The 25,844-nt window shown below is 40.5% G+C and overlaps 1 protein-coding gene across 3 annotated transcripts in view; it reads left to right on the forward strand.

Moving 5' to 3' along the window:
- The window catches only part of TTN (titin), a 275,309-nt gene that overhangs the window by 55,349 nt on the left and 194,116 nt on the right, over window positions 1-25,844 (forward strand). Inside the window, exons 46-67 of one of the 3 annotated variants that reach the window (XM_045066923.1) lie at window positions 10,709-13,486; window positions 14,274-14,552; window positions 16,358-16,921; window positions 17,475-17,756; window positions 17,854-18,132; window positions 18,577-18,855; window positions 18,954-19,232; window positions 19,352-19,639; window positions 19,754-20,032; window positions 20,125-20,406; window positions 20,502-20,780; window positions 20,894-21,172; window positions 21,274-21,552; window positions 21,672-21,959; window positions 22,086-22,364; window positions 22,496-22,777; window positions 22,878-23,156; window positions 23,278-23,556; window positions 23,670-23,948; window positions 24,055-24,342; window positions 24,577-24,855; window positions 25,068-25,349. In XM_045066923.1, the coding sequence (XP_044922858.1) occupies window positions 10,709-13,486; window positions 14,274-14,552; window positions 16,358-16,921; window positions 17,475-17,756; window positions 17,854-18,132; window positions 18,577-18,855; window positions 18,954-19,232; window positions 19,352-19,639; window positions 19,754-20,032; window positions 20,125-20,406; window positions 20,502-20,780; window positions 20,894-21,172; window positions 21,274-21,552; window positions 21,672-21,959; window positions 22,086-22,364; window positions 22,496-22,777; window positions 22,878-23,156; window positions 23,278-23,556; window positions 23,670-23,948; window positions 24,055-24,342; window positions 24,577-24,855; window positions 25,068-25,349 (8,961 nt within the window). Of the gene's footprint in view, window positions 1-662; window positions 10,013-10,708; window positions 13,487-14,273; window positions 14,553-16,357; window positions 16,922-17,474; window positions 17,757-17,853; window positions 18,133-18,576; window positions 18,856-18,953; window positions 19,233-19,351; window positions 19,640-19,753; window positions 20,033-20,124; window positions 20,407-20,501; window positions 20,781-20,893; window positions 21,173-21,273; window positions 21,553-21,671; window positions 21,960-22,085; window positions 22,365-22,495; window positions 22,778-22,877; window positions 23,157-23,277; window positions 23,557-23,669; window positions 23,949-24,054; window positions 24,343-24,576; window positions 24,856-25,067; window positions 25,350-25,844 lie in introns of those variants that run through there. The other 2 variants (XM_045066924.1, XM_045066925.1) reach the window with 2 other exon arrangements.

The following is a 25,844-nucleotide window of genomic DNA, read 5'->3' on the forward strand; positions in this document are numbered from 1 at the left end:
GTGTGTGAAAATGTTACATTCCCATTCTGGTGTACACTTCATGCACATACATCATTTTAACATTGATATGTCTCTTACACTGGCTTGCAGATAGCTGCCTTACGTGATCCTCATTGCCTGCTTTCCTTTGCATAACATTGTGACTTTATAGCTGTATTAGTTCGAATAAACGCCTTCTCACTTTATTTTAGCTAATTATTTATGGTTATAGTTCTTAATAGATATTTTTTAAATAGTTAATTCTCAAAAATATAATAATTTAATCTGCAATCAAAAGGATCAGAAAGGGCGTTTATTCCACTCTCTGCAAGTCAGGTAAGAGTTTCCTCTTAGCCATCAAAAGAACAAAGTTTTCCTGATCTCAAAACAAACATGCACAGGAACATGTTATTTTGAAATGCATTTTTGCTTGTTCAAGAAGAAATTTCAACAGTCTGAAGAAAAGACCAGACAACGAACGATTTTCGTGTCAGAATCTTTTAAACAGAGCATGGTGTTGCGTTTATTCGAACAAATATGGTGAGTGAATTTTTTTTTATGGATTTGTGAGAATCTGTAGCATGCATTTTATTCTATTTCCTATTTTGCAATTTCATTTATTTTCAACTTTTTCAAATACTACGGAAAATAGTAAAATGCTTTATAAATTACTTTTTTTTCAGAATTGTTCTCCGAGGGGGAATCTGAACATTCCGAAAGAGATACGCGCGATGCCTTTTCAGATTCTGAAGACTTAGACCACAGCTCCATGGCTGCTAAAAGATATGCAAGTCGAATATCATCTACGAGCTCCTGGCCCGAATATTTCAAGCCTTCTTTTACCCAAAAACTTACCTTCCAATATGTTTTAGAAGGGGAACCTGTTGTTTTTACGTGTAAATTAATTGCTTGTCCAACTCCAGAAATGACTTGGTTTCATAACAATCGGCCCATCCCAACGGGTCTTCGACGGGTTATAAAAACTGAGAGTGATTTACATCATCACTCTTCCAGCTTAGAGGTTAAAAGTGTCCAGAGCAGAGATTCTGGAAGTTATAGATTATTAGCAATGAATAGTGAAGGGTCGGCTGAATCGACGGCATCATTGCTTGTTATGCAAAAAGGGAAAGATGAGAAATGTTTAGAATTTCTGAAAAGGGCAGAGCAGACACATGGAAATACGGAGGCTTTAGCTGAAAGGAGAGAAGACAGGATAGAGGTTGGCCTGAGGTTTACTGGTTCTCCCTTTAACAAAAAACAAGACGTAGAACAAATAGGAATGATGAGGACGATACACTTTAAGACAGTAAGTCCAGGCAGGAAAATGGACTTTCCCTATGAGGAGGAATATTTAGAAAGTAAATCTGACATAAGGGAATGGCTTAGCGTAGGTGAAAGCTTCCTGGACAAGGAGACCAAAATGAAGTTGCTACGTTTGCGGGAAGCTAGAAAAATGTTAATGGAGAAGAAGAAATTATCTGTTTCAGATGTGTCCTCTGAAATAAGCACAAGAACTCTGAGAAGTGAAACTAGGGATAAAGACCTTCTGTTCTCTAGAGAGGAGCTGGAAGGCAGGTTTGTATTGGATCTAGCCAAAAATAGGGATAAAGTAGATCATTCGTGTGAGGGGATTGTCCAAAATCCACAGGTCCTTCCTGATCAAATGGATCAAAATGTAGAATCTGGAGAACCTCCCCCAAGCTTTCAAACTACTGTTGATGAAGAAATCCTCCAGACTGAAATAAGAATGAGCCAAGAGGAGTTTCTAAGAGAAAGTCTCCAAAAAGACCATTTATATGGTAGGATTCTGGTAAGCGAGGATACCCATGGAAGAGAACTTGAAGAAATTATGACCAAAACTGAAATTGGAAGGTCCTCTAGACATATCACTGTTGTAAATGAGAACGAGGAAATGTTTGAGACTCCTGAAGAGGTGTCCCAAGTTGTACCACACACCAGTGAAGCTTTGGGTGCAGTTATAAATATTGAAGAAAATGCAGAGCTAGATAGTGAGAATGTAAGAAATGACGATTTGAGAGAAGTACAGCACTTTACTTCCACTGAAGCTGATGAATTTGAAACTGAGCAAGAAGGAAGGACCACAAGATTTTTGGAAAGTTCTTTCCAAAAGCATCCACAACGTTGCCCACCTTCATTTCTTCAAGAAATTGAATCTCAAGAAGTTTATGAAGGTGACAGTTGTAAATTTGTGTGTCATTTTCAAGGATATCCTCTACCCATAGTGACGTGGTATAACAATGATCTACCAATCCCACGTCACCGAGACTTTGTCACTCACACCTCAGAGAACTATTCAGTATTAACTTTTTCTTCTGTTCTTCCTCAAAATGAAGGCTCTGTTACCTGTGTGCTGTTTAACCAATACGGAACAGTAAAAACAACTGGTGTACTTAAAGTGAAGGCAAAGCAAGGACACGGGGTTGATACACGTACAGTCCCAGTGTTGTGTGAATACACTGATGAGGAAGAGGAGCTGGCATTGGTGTTTGACCAAACAAAAGGCATTCAGCCATCTTGGAGACAAGACGGTCGAAAACATCTCCAAACCAACTTCCCAGTTCCTCCCTCTGCAGACGCAGAATTGCTTTCCTTTCCTGTAGAAATTCAGATAACAGCAGCTACTCCAACCCCAGAACAGGATAAAGAGTCAAGAGAATTGTTTCTCCCTGAGGAGCTGGAACCTACAGTAACACCCCAGGATGAAGCTCCTCCGTCACCAAAACACAAATTTATATTTTCTTCAGATATTACTAATGAGCCACCAAAAATGTTACAAGAGATGCCAAAGCATTCCAGGTGTAGAGAAGGGGATTCCATAGTATTTGAATGTATATTGTCTGGTGAGCCTAAACCAGTCGTGACATGGTTTCAAAATGGGCTCCTATTAAAGCAGACCCAGAAGTTTCAACTTGAAGAAGTTAATTTTAGCCACAGATTATATATTAATGATATCAATTATCAAGATTCTGGAGAATATAAATGTGTTGCTCAAAACAGTTCAGGAACCATTGAGAGTGTTTCAAATCTGACTGTGGAACCGGTCACTTGTAGGGGGTATAGTCATTTGGAAAATACTGGTGGAATTTATACAAAATATTCCAGAGCTCAACAAATTCAGGGAGAATCTGTAAGGGCCCATTTTTATGATTATCCGCCTGGTCCTTTTATTCCCCAATCCAATATAAAAGAACATTCTGTAAGGGAATGCTTTCAAAGCCTTGAGACAATTGAACAGATAGATCAGAAAGATCAGGTTCGTTGCACATATTCTAGAGAAAAACTACCCAGATTTATACAAGGTGCTTCTAGAGCCATAAAAATCAACAAGCCTGTCAGAGCCAAACTCATGCAGTGTCAGGGTGAAGGGAGAGAGGGACACATAGATGAAAAATCAAAGCTGTACCAAGCCGAGGGTACTGTTTATCCATTTGTTGATGATTTCAGTGAAGTTAAAAGAATTAGGAAAGAGGTAAAAATTGATTTCGGAAAAGTTGGTGATGCAGAAAGGGAAAATGTGCAAGAATACGCCCAAAGAGACTATTTACCAAATGTCCAGTCTGAGAGAGCTTCTGATAGCTACAATCCAAAAGATTCATCTCTCATCATATATGAAGAACCCTTTGAAGAGAGACACTACCCAAGGAAAAATGTGAAGCATAGAATCATTGCATTTGAAAAGTTACAACATGTAGAAAAAGGAGTTCTAGAAAAAAGACTTACCAGGAAATCATTTGTCAGTCCTCCTCAGAGGAAGCTTGATGACAGAGACTTTCCTTTTAAGCAAAGAGAATCAAGATCAAGTAACCTAAATGCAAATATATATCAGGCAGAGACAATGTCTCCAGACACTGAGCCAGATTCATCTGACATTGTAATGAATTTAAAGCTGCTTTCTTCTCAAATGTATAAGGAATTTGAAGTACAAGAGGGGGAAAAACAGAAAGAAGTAGGTCTTATAGATCAATCTGTAATTTCTGGAAGGGCTGAACAGGAAGCACCCATTACATTTGACTTAAAACCATTCCACTCACAAATAGAAAATGCAGATCGAAAATTCCAAGCATTAGATGGTGGTCAACCCGAAGAAGCTGGTTTTAAAATCCAACATCCTGCTTCTGAAATAGCTGATGCCGAGAGCATTGTATTTGATCTAAAACAAATGTATTCTCATATAGGAGATCCAGCTAAGGAATTCCAAGGGCCAGAAACTGAGCAACAGAAAACACCTTATAAAGAAGAAATAGCCGGCACTGAAACATCACAATCTGAGACACAAAATACCTCTAAAAGTGTGCTGAATAACATTTTTACCAGTCCAGAAATGTCTTCCAGTCATGAGTTTTCACATAGGACTGTGATGGAGAAGAGGCATTTTGATGAAAATATTCTTTCTTTGGAAAAACATACACAAGAACATAATTTAGAAATTTTAAATCCTGATATTTCTCTTAAATCTTTTTGTGAAGAAACCCACAGTGGATCATGGACCCTACTTCAAACCTCATCTCCTGATGTAGGAGAAACTGATATTTCTGAGGAAAACAGTTCTCTAGAAAATGGAGGTAGAAGTTTCATTTCACATTTGAAAAAAGCAGCAAGTGAGGGAAAGCTCTTAGAGGTCTATGAAAAGGAAGAAGAACACACTTTGGAAGCAGAGTCAGCATCATTTCAGAAGCAGGATGGAAGGACACAGGGATATGTCACTGGAATTTTGGGAGACCACAGAGGTGATGTTTACCAGGTAGCCGCATGCCACACAGAAGTGAGCCAGCGCTTTCCATTCTTAATGACTGAGGAACAGCAGGATCCAAATGAACAAATAAGGGAAAAAATTGATGCCTTTGGAAAAGAAAAATGTAACGAAGTTCAAGTTCAGAATGAAACTTCTGTCTCCACTACTGAAGGAGAAGAGATAGAAACTTGTTTTTCTGAAAATCTGCCTAAATTGGATGAGGCATGTACAACAGAAGTAATGGACTCTGAGACCTCTCTGACAAAATATTTACTTGCTGCTGGAAAGCACAAAGTTCCTCAAACGAAAGACACCAAACACAAGGCAAACCTTCTCCAGAGTGAATCAATCACATCAATGGAGGTTGAAGAAGTAACTTTCAACACTGTGTATGAATATTACAACCAACAACAGGAATCATTAGGTCGCCCATTTTCCCCTGAATCTGATATTTCGATTGATGTAGGAAGTATAAGCAGTGAAGAAATCTCAGAGTTAGATCAGTTTTATACCCCACCATCCTCTGTTGAACATTTCGAAACTCCAAAGTCTCCTGATTTCTATTTCAGTCCTTCAGATACAACTAAACAGTTCGCAACAAATTCAGGAGGTGAGACTGTGGGAAGAACTACAACTTTAGAGGAAGCTGCCGAAAGGTACTCTACACCTTCAGAAGGAGAGGTAGCAGAGAGATACTCCACACCTCCAGGAGAGGCACTGGAGAGATATTCCACACCCCCAGGAGAGGCTCTTGAGAGATATTCCACACCCCCAGGGGAGGCTTTAGAGAGATATTCTACACCCCCAGGAGAGGCACTGGAAAGATATTCTACACCCCCAGGGGAGACAATAGAGAGATATTCTACACCTTTAGGAGGAGAAACAGTTGAAAGATATTCTGTTCCTACTGGAGGACCAAATCCCATTGGAAACTTAAAAAGGTACCCATCAAAAATAGAAAGGGAAGACAGTACACCAAATGAACATTTCCATACACCTACAGAAGAGAGGAGTTCAGCTAATGAACTATGGCGTTCCGATTCATTTGGCACGCCCAGTGAAGCCATTGAACCAAAAGACAATGAAATGCCGCCATCTTTCATTGAACCTCTGACCAAAAGAAGTGTATATGAAAACACAACATTAGGCTTCATTGTTGAAGTTGAGGGCATTCCAGTTCCTGGTGTGAAATGGTATCGAAATAAATCTCTGCTAGAGCCAGATGAAAGAATCAAAATAGAAAGGGTGGGTAATGTGTGCTCTTTGGAAATTTCTAACATTCAAAAAGGAGAGAGGGGAGAGTACATGTGCCACGCCGTGAACATCATAGGGGAAGCAAAGAGCTTTGCGAAAGTGGACATAGTGCCCCAAAAAGAAAGAGCAGTGGCCCTCCCACCTCCAGTAACACATCAGCATGTCATGGAGTTTGAACTGGAAAACACGACATCATCAAGAACTCCTTCTCCTCAAGAAATTGTCTTGGAAGTTGAATTAAGTGAAAAAGACGTTAAAGAATTTGAGAAGCAAGTGAAAATAGTCACAGTTCCTGAATTCACTCCTGATCATAAAAGCATGATTGTGAGTCTGGACGTTCTACCTTCGAATTTAGCAGATCCAAATATGGCCTCGAGGGGGGAAGAAGGCAAAGATTTAAAAATTGATTTAGAAGTATTTGAAATGCCTCCTCGCTTTATAATGCCTATTTGCGATTTTAAAATTCCAGAAAATTCAGACGCAGTGTTCAAATGTTCAGTCATAGGCATCCCTAGCCCGGAAGTTAAATGGTATAAAGAATATATGTGTATTGAACCAGATAATGTCAAATATGTGGTCAGTGAGGAGAATGGAAGTCACACCCTTATAATTCGAAACGTCGGTCCATCTGATAGTGCGACATACAGGTGCAGAGCTATGAATCGCGTAGGAGAGGCTATCTGCCGGGGATTTCTCACCATGGGAGATTCTGAAATGTTTGCTCTGCCAACAGAGAAAAGCAAAGTGACTTTAAGCAGCTTGAAGGAAGAGTTAGTCTTAAAGAGCAAATACTCAGGCAGCTTTTTTGAATTTCAGGTGGTGGATGGGCCTCCCAGGTTTATCAAAGGTATCTCTGACTGTCACGCACCTTTAGGCACAGCAGCTTATTTCCAGTGTTTAGTCCGTGGCTCTCCACGACCCACGGTTTACTGGTACAAAGATGAGAGATTGGTGCAAGGTGCACGATTCAGTGCTGAGGAAAGTGGCATAGGATTCCACAACCTATTCATAACGAACTTAGGAAAAGATGATGAAGGAGAGTACAGGTGTGTGGCTATGAACGAGTCAGGAATGGCAGAGACCTGTGCAGCCCTGACCCTAACTTAGTATCTTGTGCAAAGTTTCAGTGCCTCCATAATGATCAAATTGATTGAGTGCTGCCATATTTTCCAAATTATATAGGTCCAATAAATTTCCAAATAGGTCTACTTGATCTGAATTTGATACATTGAAAACCCCTGGGAAAACAGTCTCTCTCTGTAGAAATCTCATGTTTGTAGGTTATGTAAATATTCTGTGATCTCAACTGTGGAACCATCACTGTGTCAACTCTGCTGTGAATCATCAAGCATGATTAAATATCTCCATGGCTACCTAACCGTCTGTACCGCTGCTTTACCCTCGTTCCTCCTCCACAAAAGAGTTTCAGTAGAATGCGTTCTCTTTTACCAGATAAACTATTTACGTAAAGTAAAACATAAGATGGAAGACCGGGTCAGATGACCTCCCAGACAGGTTGTTAAGGTAATTCTCCTCTCTGCTCTGAATATTAAGTCATTTTTGAAATTGTAACCCTTTTGTATCCAAATCCAGGCTTACTGACTTGGACTTAGAATAGATAGAACAAATAACAGAAGCCAGCCTCACCCAATTGATAACTAGTTCTCTAATCTGTTTTACATTGCAACCTTAATATATTTGTTTGGCTATTTTAAAAACATTTTCATTATTAATATCCCTCCTCTTTGTAAATGTTTTGACTGTTGCTGGTTTTGAAGGGACCAACAGTGCTTTCTTTTTGGATGGAGTTCATCTAGACATTTGTACATTTGCAAAATATGCGAAGAAAGATCTTTCCACTTTTGGGAATACCTCTTTTTCTCAATTTTTAAAATATCATCAAATGTTAAATGCAACATTCACTTGATATTGACTTGGGGGAGAGGGGAAACTACTATATTACACTTATATAGAGATTTTAAAACTGTAGTCCAATTTCAGAATCTTTAACATTAGAAAATAGAAGGTGGGGCATTTTTATATCCAGCAATACAATAATTTGTATCTCAGATTATATGCAAATAACAAGATAATAAGCTTTCCCGTCATTTTTAAACTAACTAGAAATTTTTAAAACTAACTAGAAATTTAAAAGCATTCAAATTTAAGATATATGTGTCTCTAAGGTGACTTTATTTTTCAAAATTATAAAAAATTCACAAAACTCTTGACAGAGTATCTGTGTATCACTGTGAACCTAAATCTTCTCACATAAGATGTAATAAATAAAAGACAATTCAGTTTTCTTACCTAAAAATGAGGAGTTAGACCAAAAGACCTCAGAAATAATTGTTCAACTCTGCGATTCTGTGTCATCCTAAAAGTAATGTTTCTTAATATAATTTAGGATTAACTTTAGTTTTACAACAAATGATGAGAAAATAATAGAATGTAGTAATGAAGTTACAAATCTTTCCTCCCTCCAACTCTGAATTACTCTCTGTTACCTAGCAGCTGGATTTGTCCTCTGCATCAAACTTTTATGTACCATGATCATATTAGAAATATTGCTTTTAATTATAACTTAAGCAATTTAAATTTAATTTTCAAAAGAATTCATATATTCAATTATGTTTGTTTCTTTCATCTAACCATTTTTTATTCCCACAGTAGGAGTCCCTTAAAGGCTTCCCAAATTCAAGGAGCAGTTGAGAATGTGCAGAATATAGAGCAGTCAGGCTTACACCCCTCCTCACCCTGCCCCCCTAAAACATCTGTTTTCCTGTCTTGAGTCACCATAACTCATCCAGATAGATATACTATTGTGGAACAATCATTTCTGTTTCAACCAGTGAGTACATAGTGTCTGTGATAATAAGTATAGATATAATATATTGCATCATAAATCTCTGAAATAAAATTAGTTCTATAGTTTAGGGACTTTGGGATTTATTCTACTCTTAGTTACAAAATGGACGTTTCAATAAATTTAGAAATTCAGGTCATGACAAACAAGACAATGGCTGGCATAGGAAGGATAGAAGGAGGCAAGGGAGGAAGGAAGAAGGGAAAAACCTTGTAATGTCTTATTGAATTTAGAGGAAGGAAGGGTTTGATTTTGCTCATTAGAATTCTTATAGGCTCAAATGCAATGAATTGAGGATATTCAGAATAACAAATGACTGAAGGAAGAAAAATAAGCCTTGCCTTACTTACTTGGCTTACTTATTGTTGTAGATAATTAAATGAAATTTTTTTCTGATTCAGTGGCACATAACTTAAAATCCGGGAATATTAATTTCTCTGATGCTGGATAGAAAATTCATTGTATTATACGTAGTAAAGTTTAGACATTAGCTGCAGCTACTACATGTACTTTTAACTATACCTTTGATGTTTCAGCACATTTGAATTTTATTTACTGTATTTTTTATGGTCAATACACCATGTTAGAAGTAAGAGAATACAACTGAAAATACTTCAAATATTAGTGAGTTGGGATGATTTAAATATTCACATTCATTCCCTTTACAGATATTTTGGGACTTTAAATGAAGGGACATGAGTAATAAATGTAAAGTTAAGTAGTCACCATTAGAATATGAAATTAATCAATGATTTGAAATAATAATAAGTAACTGAATATGTATTCTACATGCCATTGGTAAATTTTGCCAGTGCATTTAGAACCATTAGACACTAGAGTTGTGCCTTCTGATGCTTCTATGCCAGCACAGAGAGAAATTAAGGCATGACTACTCCATATGATACAAGGGGAGTGAATTAATACAATAATAATTCTGCTTTTGGGAAAGGTAATAAAACTATTTTAACAGAGCTGTTTTACATTCCTACCAGATTTAGTGAAAAGCCTAATTCCTTCTTATCAAATTATGCCTGTCATCCGTAATACTGTTTAAAGAATATCTGTTATTCACTCTTGTTTTTCTGTTCAATAATGCTGTATAGGTATTTCTCACACAATAAAGTACAATCCCATTTTTAGTGTTGGAGTTATTTTCTTTCATTCCTGATTCTCCCATTTTATTGACTTAACAAAAAGCCTTATTATAAAAGCTCTGTTGAAATACTATGGCAATTTACAGGGACAAAGAAGGCAAGAATTTCTCTTAAGTGAAACCAATGATTCTCTTACAAATACAAATTAAGTATTTCTTATAGCCTCTTCTTCTTTTTTTTAAATAATAGCTTTAGTTTATAAGCAGTAACGGAAATATCAGTGTTTTATTTTGGAAATAATCAGTCTTCAGTTTGACAATGGCTATCATTCTTAACTCAAGAAAATTCTAAACATAAATAATAATTCTGGATCTTTTTGAATTTGATTTAAATAATTTAAAAGAATAATGGCATTCTTTTATTTTAAAAATATAGGCAGCAGTTTTTCAAACTTTAGAAATGAGGTTATACCACAGAGAAAAATTCATAAAATAGCTTTAAAATTTATAAACTTACACAAATGAAGTGGATTGAAAGTTGCATGAGTACAGTATTTATAGTTATATAATATAAAATGAGCTAAGAAGTGTGCTTAGAATGTGAGCTTAGAAATGTGCTTTTTTAAAAATCTTGAGATAATCTAATGATTCCAGGAATAAAGCAGAAGAAAGCCATCATCTGGTGTATAATTTTTTGACTTCTATTTTTTGTTGTTGTTAAATAAAATTGATAGTAAAATAATAATCACTTTTCCCCATACAGAGTTTTCTAGTTCTCTTCTGTCTGCTGAGGAAGAAGAATTCCAAACTTATAGCTCTGGCCTTCAGTTATCTAACAGAAATGAAACACTTGAACTTTTGTCTGAACCTCCAATTCATTCAACTACATTTGATTCCAAAAAGGAAGGCCATGTTCCAGTTTTCACCAAGGAAGTGTCAAATGCTGAAATAAGTATAGGGGATGTAGCTAAACTGTCTGTTACTGTCACTGGCATTCCCAAGCCTAAAATTCAGTGGTTCTTTAATGGAGTCATGTTAACCCCTTCTGCTGACTACAAATTGGTTTTTGACGGCAATGATCATAGTCTGATCATTCTGTTCACCAAATTTGAGGATGAGGGAGAGTATACATGTGTTGCCAGTAATGAATATGGACGGACAGTATGCAGTGCCTATCTAAAAATCAGTTCCAAAGGAGAGGGGCACAAAGAGACAGAACCAGAACCAGTGGAGAAATTTCTGGAGAAGTCTGAAGGGCCTTGTCCTCCTTACTTCCTTAAGGAGTTCAGACCAATTCAGTGTGCTCAAGGGCTCCCTGCTGTCTTTGAGTACAGGGTTCTTGGAGAGCCTGCACCCACTGTGTTGTGGTTCAAAGAAAACCAGCAGCTTTGCACCAATGTTTATTATACCATCATTCATAACCCGGATGGTTCTGGGACATTCATTGTCAATGACCCTCAGAGGGAAAACAGTGGCCTCTACGTCTGTAAAGCAGAGAATACATGGGGTGAGTCCACCTGTGCAGCAGAGCTGCTTGTAGTTCTGGAAGACAGGGACATGACCGATGCTCCCTTCAAAGCAGAGCCTACAACAGAGGCTGCTGAAGGTTTTCCATTAAAGGGTCTTGCAGTTGACACATTTGACTCAGAGAAGGAAATTGCAGCTTTTGTAAACAACACCGTTTTGAAAGCTGCTTCCATGGCAGAAGAAAACCAGCAGCTTGCTTATGAGCATACAGTTAAAGCCAGTGAACTAAGTAGTGAAGTTACGTTAGTGGCCGAGCACTTGCAATCGGTAGTCATGTTGGAGCAGAATGGGCCTGATCCAGAAAGCACTAGGGCGCTTCTTTCCGTCAGCAGCACCGTTTGTACTCAGTCTATCAAGGAACTGTCTCCCAATTTACAGCTGGAGATGGTCCAGTCCCAGAAAACACTCAGCAAAGATGCCCTAATGCTTCAAGAGCCTGAACCACAGGTGGTCCTATCAGATGCTGAAAAAATCTTCCCAAGTGCTGTGTCTGTAGAAGAAATCAGTTCATTAACAGTGGAGCCTCTGAAAACTTTACTAACTGAACCCGAAGGGAGTTATCCACAGTCTTCGATAGAAGACACTCCAGCCCATTCATATCCAACCTCTATGGCTGAGGAAGAGCTTTTACCAGAAGAAAAGACAGTGTCTTCAGTGGACAAAGAGCAAAGACTGACCCTTCCCAAGCAAGACACACCACGTGCTCTCACACTGAGTCAGAGCTTAGCTGAGGGAAGCATGGAAAGTCTTAAGGGTCCTGAGGTCATCACCTCTGAAGTCAACCGGGAGCCCCAGGTCCCTTCAGAACACACATGCAGAGAAGATGAAATTCTGATGGAAAGTGCAGATCAACTGGAAAGCACAGGGCAAGAACATGCAGCCAGGACTGAGGAAGGCAAGTCCTTAAGATTTCCACTACTGTGTGAGGAAAAGCAGGTACTTCTCAAGGAAGAGCATTCTGATGACTTGGTCATGCCCCTGAACCAAACCAGTGAGTGTAAGAAAGAGCCCTTGATGGTCAATGGAGTGCAAAATGTGCAGGCAAGCGACACTCTTTCTAAGGAAAGTTTGCTTCCTGGAATTCCAGAAGAACAACGATTAAACCTCAAAACTCAGATCCGCAGGGCTTTGCAAGCAGCAGTGGCCAGTGAGCAACCAAGTCTGTTCTCTGAATGGCTAAGGAACATTGAAAAGGTGGAGGTGAAGGCCATAAAATTCACCCAAGAGCCCAAGCGCATTCTGTGTACCTACCTTATTACCTCAGTGAAGACTCTAACGGAAGAATTAACCATTGCTATTGAAGGCATTGATCCTCAAATGGCTAACTTGAAAACTGAACTTAAGGATGCTTTGTGCTCTATTGTGTGTGAGGAAATAAACATCTTGACAGCCGAGGGTCCCAGAATCCTGAAGGGAGCCAGAACAGGCACGCAGGAAGAGATGGGTCCTTTTCCAGATTCCCAGAAGGTTGACGCAGTCTGGGAACCAGAAGTCAAATCTAAACATCTTGTCTCTGCAGAAGAGGTCAGCTATTTTCATGTGGAAAGTCAGGTCAAAGTTGCGGATACCACACCTGTCCCTGATGATGTTGTTCCAGCTCCTCCTAGCCCTGATGAAAAACAGGATGAGTCCCCAAAGCCGTCAGAGGAAAGAAAGAAGTCCCCCGGAAGTGGTACCGGGGAGGCTGGCCTAGGAGAGCTACAGGAAGCTGAGGGCAGCGTAGTTGAAGGGAACGGTCCTGTCATTCACACGCCCTTGGTGGACACTACTGTGGAGGAAGGTGACACTGTAAAACTCACATCATCCATAACAAAGGCCAAAGAGGTGAATTGGTATTTTGAGGGCACACTGGTGCATTCAGATGAAAAGTTCAAGTGTTTACAAGATCAAAATACATATACGTTAGTAATCGACAAAGTAAATACAGAAGAACATCAAGGAGCATATACCTGTGAGGCCTTGAACGACAAGGGAAATGCAGCAACTTCAGCCAAACTCACTGTAGTCAAAAGAGGTTGGATTTTAAGGATGAGGGGGCTCGAGCTCTAACGTTCACTGGATCGTAATGATTTAGTTTCCATCACTGAGTTTTCACTTACCTGCCTCTGCCAGAATGTGATTTGTGTAGAGTAAGAACGAAACCACAGACATAATCATGGTTATTAATTCTTTTCCTTTTTCTGTACTGCCTTGCAAGGTCATACATTATCCTATCTACATTCCTATTTATTTTTAAAATTAGATGTTATGTTCCTATATTCCATAATACCAGTATGTTTTTTTAGTTATATTTAGTTGAAAGTACTTTAATATAACATATAATAAAAGCTGTCAGTGAACGCCTTGCTGCCTGAAATTACCAGTCTCATCCCTGAATTCAAAATAACCATGATTAATTGTCCATTGGTGTTTCTTATTTGTATTTCTTTTTGGATTTTGTTTCACTTCATCACTGTATGTAGTATATCACTTTTTAAAAATGCTATTCACAGTGTCCTTAGCATGGTATATTTAAAGAATATATCATGTTGTTATGCATGTAAGCCCATAGCATCACATTTTAATCATGTTTTTCACAATCCACTGCAAAATAACGATTGAATGTGTTAAAAGCTACTTATTGTCTTCTTTTACCTTCAATGATTGTTCTCATTTTCCAGTCACTTGTCCTCAACCCCTGCAATCCATCTCACCAGTTTCAACTGTTTTACTTCATTAACAGCAACAAAAGCGAGAAGAGAAAGAAAAATGTGGTCTGCCTGATAAGGAGGCATGCTAACAGCCTCTGCTTCCCTTTGCAGCTGCCCCAGTGATCAAAAGGAGAATCGAGCCCCTGGAAGTAGCTCTGGGCCACCTAGCCAAATTCACCTGCGAGGTCCAAAGTGCCCCCAATGTCCGGTTCCAGTGGTTTAAAGCTGGCCGAGAAATTTATGAAAGCGACAAGTGTTCTATTCGCTCCTCGAAGTATGTCTCCAGCCTGGAAATCCTGCGAACCCAGGTGGTGGACTGCGGCGAGTACACCTGCAAAGCTTCCAATGAGTATGGCAGTGTCAGCTGTACGGCTACCTTAACTGTGACAGGTAAATGGCATAGACTGAGCTGGTTGCCCTGCTTCACACTGTAACCTGTTTTACTTTTTCTGCAGCGCAGGATGGAATTGTGCTGCCAACTGGAAAGACCAACAACCATGCTGTGACACAGGGGCTAGGTCATACAGCATCCATGTGGGATGAGATCTCATTCGTTACTGTCTTCTTTCAAGAGCAGCTAAGGGAAAAATAAAAATAATTTATTATTTTGAGAACAGTGTCAAGGAATCCAATGAGCAGTGGCACCTGAAGGTTTGGTTTGGAGGTTTTTTTGTTTTGTTTTGTTTTGGTTTTTCGGTTTGTTTTGTTCTCTTTCTCTCTCTCTAAAATGACTAGCATGGTGGAAATATCTTGGCTAATTCCTTCTGGCCTGGTTTGGCACTTAATGTGACACATTTCAAGATAGTGTGTTGCTACTAAAATATAAATAATGTTCTATTGTATTTAATAATTTGGAACCAGTTACCCAGTTAAAAACAGAATTACAAACTGGCGGGGGGGGGGAGCCAGCACATAAGATTGAAGTTAAATCCTAAAATAAGACAGGGAGCTCTTCAGGACTATAAACTAGGATTTTCACCCTAGGTTTTACTACTAATTTAAAAGTAAGAGCAACTACATAAATATTCTGTTCTCAATTTCCTCATTGACAAGATGACTTTTGAGTAGCTCACACTCATTGAGTATTTGGTTTCCCTCATTAGGAAAAAAAATATCAGTAGCGCTTTCCTTTTCTTTGTCTCTCTGTCTCTGTCTGTTTCTCTTTTGCTTTCTTCTTCCAAGGGTAAGTGTGAATGTAAAGTCTGGGGTAGCAATTCTCTGTGCTATTGAGAGAAGGTATGCACTAAATATCTGGGTGGAACAGCCCCTTGGTCTTTTCCAATAGAAGCCTGCAAGGGAAAGGCAAACAAAGGCCATCTTTTTAGCTTGGAAAAGTCAGGGTTCCCTCTAGTTTCCTTTTCCCTGCAGGTCTTTCATGTATCAAAAAATCCGAAACCCAGGCCCATGATAACCCATCCAATGGTTCACTCTGTGATTGGAGCGTCCATACAACCAGCTGCCTGGCAGTATTCTTAATGATGCCTTTGGAAACCTCTTCACCCAAATTAGTCCAGCTGAATAAGGGCACTAATACCTGAGCTTTCAAATAATAAGAGGGAAAGGAGGAAGAGGAGGAGATTTTTTTTTTTTAATTGGAAAGAGGTTCCTAAAGACTTCCCTCAAAATGCAGAATGGAAATAGGAAATTACTTCTATAAATTTTTTTACAAGTTCAAAATGATGTAGGGAATGTTTCAGAGTTGGGCCATTGAAGGATTTGCTAATGGTTGACATGAACTTTAGGGAGACCTCACCAAAGTACTCTGTCTTCTTATCACTTAATGTCCCTACTCTTCAGGAAAGTTGAGTGCATTTTCTTTATCTTCCCTACACAGTCTTCTAATTCACAGAATTAAAGGAGCAGCTGAATTACTTATCAAATGATTCAGATAATGAATCAGCTACTAAAGTGGACAAATCATTAACAATAATAAGTTAATGTTACTAGACAAAGCAACATTTGTTCTTTCCTTTATGGGAGACATTGAAAGTGGTGTCTCGCTCCTCTATAAAGAACCCTCTCATCCCTTTCCTTTGGCCAATCTTTTCATCTGATGAATTTATTATCCTATTTTAAATAATGTCTCGTGTCTATCTAAATATGTAGCTCATCTTTTCTCTTTCTTATAATATATAATTACAGCAAGAGCTTCTGTGGGGACAAAAATATAATGTTGAAAAAACTTTCTTTTGCAGAGGCATATCCACCAAGCTTTTACTCCAGACCTAAGTCTGTTACAACTTTTGTGGGTAAGACAGCCAAGTTCCTCTGCACGGTATTAGGGACTCCCGTGATTGAAACCATTTGGCAAAAAGACGGTGCTGCATTATCACCTTCCCCTAACTGCAAGATTTCAGAGGCAGAAAATAAACACAGTTTAGAACTCTCAAATCTTACAATTCAAGATCGAGGCGTTTATTCTTGCAAGGCTTCCAACAAGTTTGGAGCTGACATCTGCCAAGCTGAGTTAATCATCATCGACAAGCCGCATTTCATTAAAGAATTAGAACCCGTGCAATCTGCCATCAATAAGAAGATCCATCTTGAGTGCCAAGTAGATGAAGACAGAAAAGTGACCGTAACATGGAATAAAGATGGGCAAAAACTACCCCCTGGGAAAGATTATAAGATCTATTTTGAAGATAAGATAGCATCCCTTGAGATCCCTCTGGCCAAACTAAAAGATTCAGGAACCTATGTTTGCACTGCTTCCAATGAGGCTGGGAGCAGCTCCTCTTCGGCAACAGTTACTATCAGAGGTAAGAAATGTGTGAATGAATGTTATTTTTCATTTTAAGGATACCACTTGAAAAAAACTATTGACAAACAAGGCATTTTATTATTAAAGTAATTTCATGCAAGCAAACCTTTGGTTTGGGGAAATCTTGGCATTGTCTGATTTTATATTTTCAATCTTCTTCAGAAGCTACTCTGTTCTTTCAAAACTGTGCCATTAACAAAACGTGCTTAAAATGTCTTCTAAGAACTTCAAGTGTCTAGGCAACCCTTAACTCTCTTCTCTTATGCAGTTGTTTTTTGTGTAAGACAGAGAGTTTGTTTTTCACATAAGACAAGAGTTGGCTTGCTTTTATGTTTGTTTTTTTGTTTGTTTGTTTGTTTTAATGGAGAGCCCAGGATAGGTTTTAAAATCATGGAACCCTGTAGAACTATTGAGGGCACCACAACCCTTTCAGAAATTTCATCGAGATACTTGATGTGTGTTGTGTCTTCTTGTGGTATATGTCTCCTTTTCTTTTGTGGAGTTGACGCTTCACATCTCTTTCCTTTCTCTTTTTTGTTAACTTCCCATAGAGCCACCATCCTTCGTGAAGAAGGTGGATCCCTCTTATTTAATGCTGCCAGGTGAATCAGCACGCCTCCACTGTAAGCTGAAAGGCTCCCCTGTGATCCAGGTCACTTGGTTTAAAAATAACAAAGAAGTTAGTGAGAGTAACACTCTTCGAATGTCTTTTGTCAATTCTGAGGCTGTGCTTGATCTGACGGACGTCAAAGTCGAAGATAGTGGTACTTACTCATGTGAGGCAGTGAATGACGTTGGCAGTGACTCTTGCAGTGCTGAAATAGTTATCAAAGGTTGGTTGACTCGGAGTCCGTGGGCTTTCTGAGAAAAAGATTTTCTTTGTATTTGCTCAGGACACCTCACTTACACAATGCTTTCATGCCTTTGTAGAACCTCCATCTTTCATCAAAACTCTTGAGCCTGCAGATATAGTGAGAGGAACAAATGCCCTTCTTCAGTGTGAAATCTCAGGCACAGGACCATTTGAAATTAGCTGGTTCAAAGACAAGAAGCAAATTCGAAGTAGTAAAAAGTACAGGTTGTTGTCTCAGAAGTCTCTGGTGTCTCTGGAGATCTTTTCTTTCAATAGTGCGGACGTTGGTGAATATGAATGTGTTGTTGCTAATGAAGTTGGGAAATGTGGCTGCAGAGCAACTCACTTCTTAAAAGGTCAGTTCTTGAACAAAATGCTGCCTCACTAACCTATTGTCAAAATCACTTTCTTAACCCACTGAAGGAAAACCAGTGCTTTTTCTTCTTCTCCTATCCCGTGAGAGTATGTTTCACTTTTGCTTTAACCTGGGATCTTGGGGACAAAGTCAGTGACCTTCATCCAGCCTTTATTCTGAGATGACTGTAAATATTTAATCTCCGGTAATAAAAGTGGGTTTCATAATCATCTTTTATGACCACGTTGTCCGCTGATAACCACAGCTGTGCTTCTTTCTCTCGGATGGAGGTGTAACTGTTCTTAAATTTTAATTTATTCTTCTCATGAACCGACACTACGGAAGGGTGGTATTGGATGGGAGAAATGTGACCTAGATGAAATAAAGGTATATGGTGTCGAAAGTGTTTGGGAGTTGACAAGCTTTGTTCTCTTTCTTTAACTAGAGCCGCCAACCTTTGTAAAGAAAGTAGATGATTTTACCGCACTAGCAGGTCAGACCGTTACCTTACAAGCTGCCGTGAGAGGGTCAGAACCCATCTCGGTCACTTGGTTTAAAGGACAAGAGATCATTAAAGAAGACGGAAAGATCAAAATGAGCTTTTCTAACGGTGTTGCGGTCTTGATCATCCCTGATGTTCAGATTAGTTTTGGTGACAAGTACACATGCCTGGCTGAAAATGAAGCCGGGAGCCAAACATCTATTGGGGAATTAACAGTCAAAGGTGCGTGCAGGAACATTTGTAACTTAGAATCACTATTTCCATTTGAAGTGGAATCCTAATGCACACTTGGTCATGCTAACTATTTAATACCATTGTAGAACCTGCCAAAATTGTTGAGAGAGCAGAGCTGGTCCAGGTGACAGCCGGAGACCCAGCCACGCTGGAGTACACAGTCACAGGCACCCCAGAACTCAAGCCCAAATGGTACAAAGATGGAAGACCTTTGGTTGCTAGCAAAAAGTACCGAATAAGTTTTAAAAACAATGTTGCCCAACTCAAATTTTATTCAGCTGAACTGCACGACAGCGGCCAGTACACATTTGAGATTTCCAATGAGGTGGGCAGCAGCTCCTGCGAAACAACGTTCACTGTGTTAGGTTAGTACCTGCGGAAACCGATGCTTACACACTCCTCTGTAACCCAGCCAGTGCGCACACATCAAATCACTGAGCGCTTTCCCATGCTTACCTTTCTTTTCTTCTTGTGCCACAAACAGATCGAGACATCGCTCCATTTTTTACCAAACCCCTGCGCAACGTAGGCAGTGTGGTCAACAGTACCTGTAGGCTGGATTGCAGAATCGCTGGCTCTCTCCCCATGAGGGTGTCCTGGTTTAAGGATGGTAGAGAAATAGCTTCTTCTGACAAATACAGAATAGCCTTTGTGGAAGGCACGGCCTCCTTGGAGATAAGCAGAGTAGACATGAATGACGCAGGCAATTTTACTTGTCGTGCCACAAATTCCGTGGGAAGCAAAGACAGCAGCGGAGCCCTGATTGTGCAAGGTTGGCTGGAGACTTTGCATTTCATTCTGATATAGACGATGTTCAAATTAAGACTTCTTCCCTTAGATCGCGCCTCTTAACTCTTAGAAATTCTCTCTTCTACCCCCTCTTTAGAGCCACCCAGTTTTGTAACTAAGCCTGCATCAAAGGACGTTCTGCCCGGCTCAGCAGTCTGCCTGAAGAGCACCTTCCAGGGGTCCACCCCTTTCACAGTCAGATGGTTTAAGGGTGGTAAAGAGCTCGTCTCTGGTGGAAGCTGCTATATCACCAAAGAAGCTTTAGAAAGTTCCCTGGAACTCTATGCAGTAAAAACCTCTGACTCAGGCACATACACCTGCCAAGTCAGCAACGTCGCCGGAAGCGTGGAGTGCAGTGCAAACTTATTTGTAAAAGGTTTGCCTGGTTTTCTTGACATCTTTATGCTACCCTCTTTATGCGTTCTTTCTTATTCCTCATGTTTCTTGATAACTTCCTTCCTTCTGCAGAACCCGCCAGGTTTGTTGAAAGGTTAGAGCCGTCACAGCTGTTAAAGAAGGGAGACACCACCCAGCTGGCCTGCAAAGTAACTGGCACCCCTCCAATTAAAATAACATGGTTTGCAAATGATAGAGAAATTAAGGAGAGCAGCAAACACAAAATGTCTTTTGTGGAGTCCACTGCAGTTCTAAGACTTACAGATGTTGCCATTGAAGACAGTGGCGAGTACATGTGTGAGGCCCAAAATGAAGCTGGCAGTGACCACTGCGGTAGCATTTTAATAGTCAAAGGTTTGTGTTCACATTGGTCCTTGTGTTACCGCGGTGGTGGCCCCCAGCCCAGATTCCCCCCGCATTAACGCCAAGTAATTCCTTTCCCGCTATAGAGTCACCTTACTTTACCAAAGAGTTTAAGCCCATTGAAGTGTTGAAGGAATACGATGTCATGTTGCTGGCTGAGGTGGCAGGCACACCTCCCTTTGAGATCACGTGGTTCAAGGACAACACGACGCTGAGAAGTGGCAGGAAGTATAAAACCTTCATTCAGGACCAGCTAGTGAGCCTGCAGGTCCTCAAGTTTGTCGCCGCGGATGCTGGGGAATACCAGTGCCGGGTGACCAACGAGGTGGGGAGCAGCACCTGCACTGCCCGGGTGACTCTCAGAGGTTAGTGACACTTCCAGCCGTGCACTGGCTCTCCCGTAGAATGAACTCTTTGTGCCACCAAAACTCCACTTTTGCTCTAAGCTGACACTGATTGAGAATTATTCTCCTATTAGAACCCCCAACCTTCGTCAAGAAGATTGAGAGTACCAGCTCCCTTCGGGGAGGCACCGCTGCCTTCCAGGCCACCCTGAAAGGCTCCTTGCCAATCACCGTGACTTGGCTAAAGGACAATGATGAGATCACCGAGGACGATAATATAAGAATGACCTTTGAGAACAATGTGGCTAGTCTGTACCTCAGTGGCATCGAAGTCAAGCACGATGGGAAATATGTCTGTCAGGCCAAAAATGATGCAGGAATACAAAGATGTTCTGCATTGCTCTCAGTGAAAGGTCGGTGCAGAAGGTTTGCCATGGGTTTTAGGAAATAAGGCCAATGTGAGCCTTTCAGTGGAGCCACTCACGATCCACACCTGTCCCTTTGTTTTCTACAGAACCTGCAACGATCACCGAGGAGGCTGTGTCTATAGATGTCACCCAAGGGGACCCAGCCACTTTGCAGGTTAAATTTTCAGGGACTAAGGAGCTTACAGCCAGATGGTTTAAAGATGGCCAAGAACTGAGCCTGGGCCAAAAATACAAAATCAGTGTCACTGACACAGTCTCTATACTGAAGATTATTTCTACAGAAAAGAGAGATAGTGGAGAATATACTTTTGAGGTCCAGAATGATGTTGGGAGAAGCAGCTGCAAGGCTAGCATTAATGTATTAGGTTAGTATCGAAACTGAACATGTTCTTGCTCCTCATCTCCTACAGTTTTACAGAAAACACAAATTGCTGCGTTGACCTAACTTTTCTTTCCTTTGGTTTCTTGCTTTTTCATTGCATAGATCTTATCATACCTCCCTCATTCACCAAAAAACTGAAGAAGATGAATAGCATTAAAGGGTCTTTTATTGACTTAGAATGTATAGTGGCTGGCTCACATCCCATCAGCATCCAGTGGTTCAAAGATGACCAAGAAATAACAGCTAGTGAGAAATACAAATTCTCTTTTCATGACAACACTGCCTTCTTGGAAATCAGTCAGCTGGAAGGTACAGACAGTGGGACGTACACTTGCTCGGCAACCAACAAGGCAGGTCACAACCAGTGCAGTGGCCATCTCACCGTCAAAGGTTGGCATTTCTTATCTCCCTTTATCAAGGACCAGTCTGCTGTCTCGTTTCTTAATTCTCACCCTTACTGCCCCATTCCCAAGTAAACCTTCTTTTCTCCTTTTGCTTCTTTGTCTTTCATCCCAGAACCCCCTTACTTCGTGGAAAAGCCACAGTCCCAGGACATCAGTCCCAACACAAGGGTTCAGCTAAAGGCTCTTGTGGGCGGTTCTGCACCCATGACCATAAAGTGGTTTAAAGATAACAAAGAGCTGCACTCGGGAGCAGCACGTTCCATTTGGAAGGATGACACCTCCACCATCCTGGAGCTCTTTTCAGCCAAAGCCGCCGATTCTGGGACCTACATTTGCCAACTAAGCAATGATGTTGGCACCGCAACCAGTAAAGCCACGCTCTTTGTAAAAGGTCTGGTCTCTACATGCATCTCTCTTGCTTGCTTGTCTGCATTTTCTTTGGCAGAGGGAAGAGGCTGAAGAAAGTGATTCTCGCCTTTGTTTTAATAAATGTTCACGTGACACTTTCTTTCCCGTCTTTAGAACCTCCTCAATTCATTAAGAAGCCCAGCCCCGTATTAGTGCTGAGAAATGGACAGTCGACAACATTTGAATGCCAAATAACGGGCACTCCTGAAATCAGAGTTTCTTGGTATCTGGACGGGAACGAAATAACAGCCGTTCAGAAACATGGCATTTCCTTCATTGATGGTTTAGCCACTTTCCAAATCTCTGGTGCCAGGGTAGAAAACAGCGGGATTTACGTCTGCGAGGCCCGTAATGATGCAGGCACAGCGAGCTGCAGCATTGAATTAAAAGTGAAAGGTGCGTTCCTGGGTCTGTTTTCCCCTTTGGCTGTGCTGCTGGCCAGGCTCCCGGTCTTCCCTCGAGTAAGCTCGTCCTTGTCTTCCTTTTGAATCTTTAGAGCCTCCCACCTTTGTCAGGGAACTGAGGCCCGTGGAGGTCGTGAAAGATAGTGACGTGCAGCTGGAGTGTGAAGTGACGGGGACACCCCCATTTGAGGTCACTTGGCTGAAGAACAACAGGGAAATCCGAAGCAGCAAAAAATATACCCTCACTGACAGAGTATCGGTATTCAAGCTCCACATAACCAGGTGTGACCCATCAGACACTGGTGAATACCAGTGCATTGTATCCAACGAAGGTGGCAGCTGCGCCAGCATGACACGAGTCTCCCTGAAAGGTCAGTGGTACCCCCGCAAAGCAGGCTACCACGAAAATTCGGTAATGCTCTTTCATTTTCTGATCATGAGGAGAAGCTCAACTGTGCCTCTTCTTTTCCCCACTATCTCACTGCATCACAGAACCCCCATCATTCATTAAGAAGATAGAAAACGTCACTACTGTTTTGAAGAGCTCTGCCACCTTTCAAAGTACGGTGGCGGGTTCTCCTCCCATGTCTATAACCTGGCTCAAGGATGATCACATTCTTGACGAAGATGATAATGCTCATATTTCATTTGTGAACAACGTGGCCACGCTTCAGATCAGAGCTGTGGACAACGGACACAGCGGGAGATACACGTGTCAAGCCAAGAACGAGTCGGGTGTTGAGAGGTGTTACGCGTTCCTTTTAGTACAAGGTCTGTGAGCTGTTGTCTTGAGGACTTAGTCGGTGGGGAACAGTTACATAAGCACCCCTTATTTCTAGTGGAATTAGCAATGCAATTAATTTGCACTTCAATTCTTACTGCAGAGCCTGCTCAAATCCTAGAGAAAGCTAAGTCTGTGGATGTCACTGAGAAAGACCCAGTGACTCTGGAGTGCGTGGTGGCCGGGACACCAGAACTCAAAGTGAAATGGCTGAAGGATGGAAAACAAATTGTGCCCAGTAGATATTTTTCAATGAGTTTTGAAAATAACGTGGCCAGTTTTAGAATTCAGTCAGTCATGAAGCAGGACAGTGGTCAGTACACATTCAAGGTGGAAAACGACTTTGGAAGCAGTAGCTGCGACGCCGACATTAGAGTGCTAGGTGTGTACTTGGGCCCTAGTTGGCTTCCCTTATCTCTGTTACCTCTATCCCTTGTAAACAAGTGGCAACATATTAATGGATGTGTTTTTCTGTTTGCATTGGATAGATCAAGATATCCCTCCATCTTTCACCAAAAAATTAACCAAAATGGATAAAGTTCTGGGCTCTTCTATTCGTATGGAGTGCAAGGTTTCTGGCTCCCTTCCTATTAGTGCTCAATGGTTTAAGGATGGTAAAGAAATATCTACAAGTGCAAAATACAGACCTGTCTGTCACGAGAACACAGTGTCACTGGAAGTTAATAACCTGGAATTAGAAGATACTGCCAATTACACCTGTAAGGTCTCCAACGTAGCAGGGGATGATGCCTGCAGCGGCATCTTAACTGTTAAAGGTTAGAACTTCTTTTCCTCCTCTTGATTATTCTTTGTGACTGCTGTTTAAATGTGGCACTCTTCCCTTATATCCTTGAGACCATAAAGTATCAGTAATTCTGTTTCCATAGGTCCATATTTATTGAGTTCAAGAAATACACAGTCATGGCCTCTTTTTAGAAATGTCTGCTTACATGTCAAAACAGTTTAACTATGAGGAATCTAATTAAGTATATTTCTCTTAACGTCTATAGAACCACCAAGCTTCCTGGTGAAACCTGAACGACAGCAAACCATACCAGACGCTACAGTAGAATTTAAAGCGGTACTAAAAGGAACACCGCCCTTTAAAATTAAGTGGTTTAAAGACGATGTGGAACTTGCCTCTGGACCTAAATGTTTCATTGGCTTGGAAGGGTCAACTAGCTTCTTAAATCTCTATTCAGTGGATGCTTCCAAGACGGGACAATACACTTGCCAAGTTACCAATGACGTTGGTAGCGACTCTTGTACCACGATGTTGCTTGTGACAGGTGTGCACGTTTGATTGTTTCATGTTTCTGTCTGGCCTGCGGCTCTCTTCTGTCCAGTGCATCTCCCCAACCTAGAAAGTTCACTTCTCTCTAACAGTACACTGTATTTGCCAAGCATTGTTCATCTTTTCCTCTTTCCTGCATACCACCTGATTTAGCATTTGTCATTTATATCTGTTCCCTCATAATCTCCTCTTTCTTTCACTCTTTAGAACCACCAAAGTTTGTGAAGAAGTTAGAAGCAACCAAAATAGTGAAAGCAGGGGATTCTGCACGACTGGAATGCAAGATAACTGGATCCCCAGAAATCAGAGTTGTGTGGTACAGAAATGAACATGAACTCCAAGCCAGTGACAAATACAGAATGACTTTCATTGACTCAGTGGCCGTCATACAGATGAACAGTCTGGGCACTGAGGACAGTGGGGATTTCATTTGTGAGGCTCAGAATCCTGCCGGCAGCACAAGCTGCAGTACCAAGGTTATCGTGAAAGGTAGAAATCTCTCTCTTCTGTTCCTCATTACCTGAAACCCACCTTCTTCTCCCCTGGGGTATCAAAGGTCTTTACTCTTTTACTTTATTTTAGGCTCTGTTTGAGATCATAGGATATTTCCCCAAACTAGTATTATTTCCCTCTTTGGTTCTTTCTTAAAATTTGCTTATATGTAGCCAGTCATTGTGGGGTATTTTTCTTGTTACTCCAGTGTCTTCATTCTGCTCATCTCAACACACTGGCCAAGCAGTTTAAATTTAATGTTTCATAAACATACCAAAAAATAAATAAATAAAGGGAAGGGAAAAGTAGGCATTTTAAAATCAATTTTTGTCTTTGATTATCCTACGAATGAATCATCATCCTCACTATAATCTTTAGCATTAATAACAAAGAAAGAATATTTAATGCATGTATATAAGATGCAAGAAATCCAGGTTTTAACCTTACATTTAAAACAGGACAATTATAGGCATGCCTGGGAAGCTTGGTCAG

This window comes from Mustela putorius, unplaced genomic scaffold, assembly GCF_011764305.1.
Source record: "Mustela putorius furo isolate JIRA1106 unplaced genomic scaffold, ASM1176430v1.1 tig00003869_pilon_pilon_pilon, whole genome shotgun sequence".
NCBI classification, from domain to species: Eukaryota; Metazoa; Chordata; class Mammalia; order Carnivora; family Mustelidae; genus Mustela; species Mustela putorius.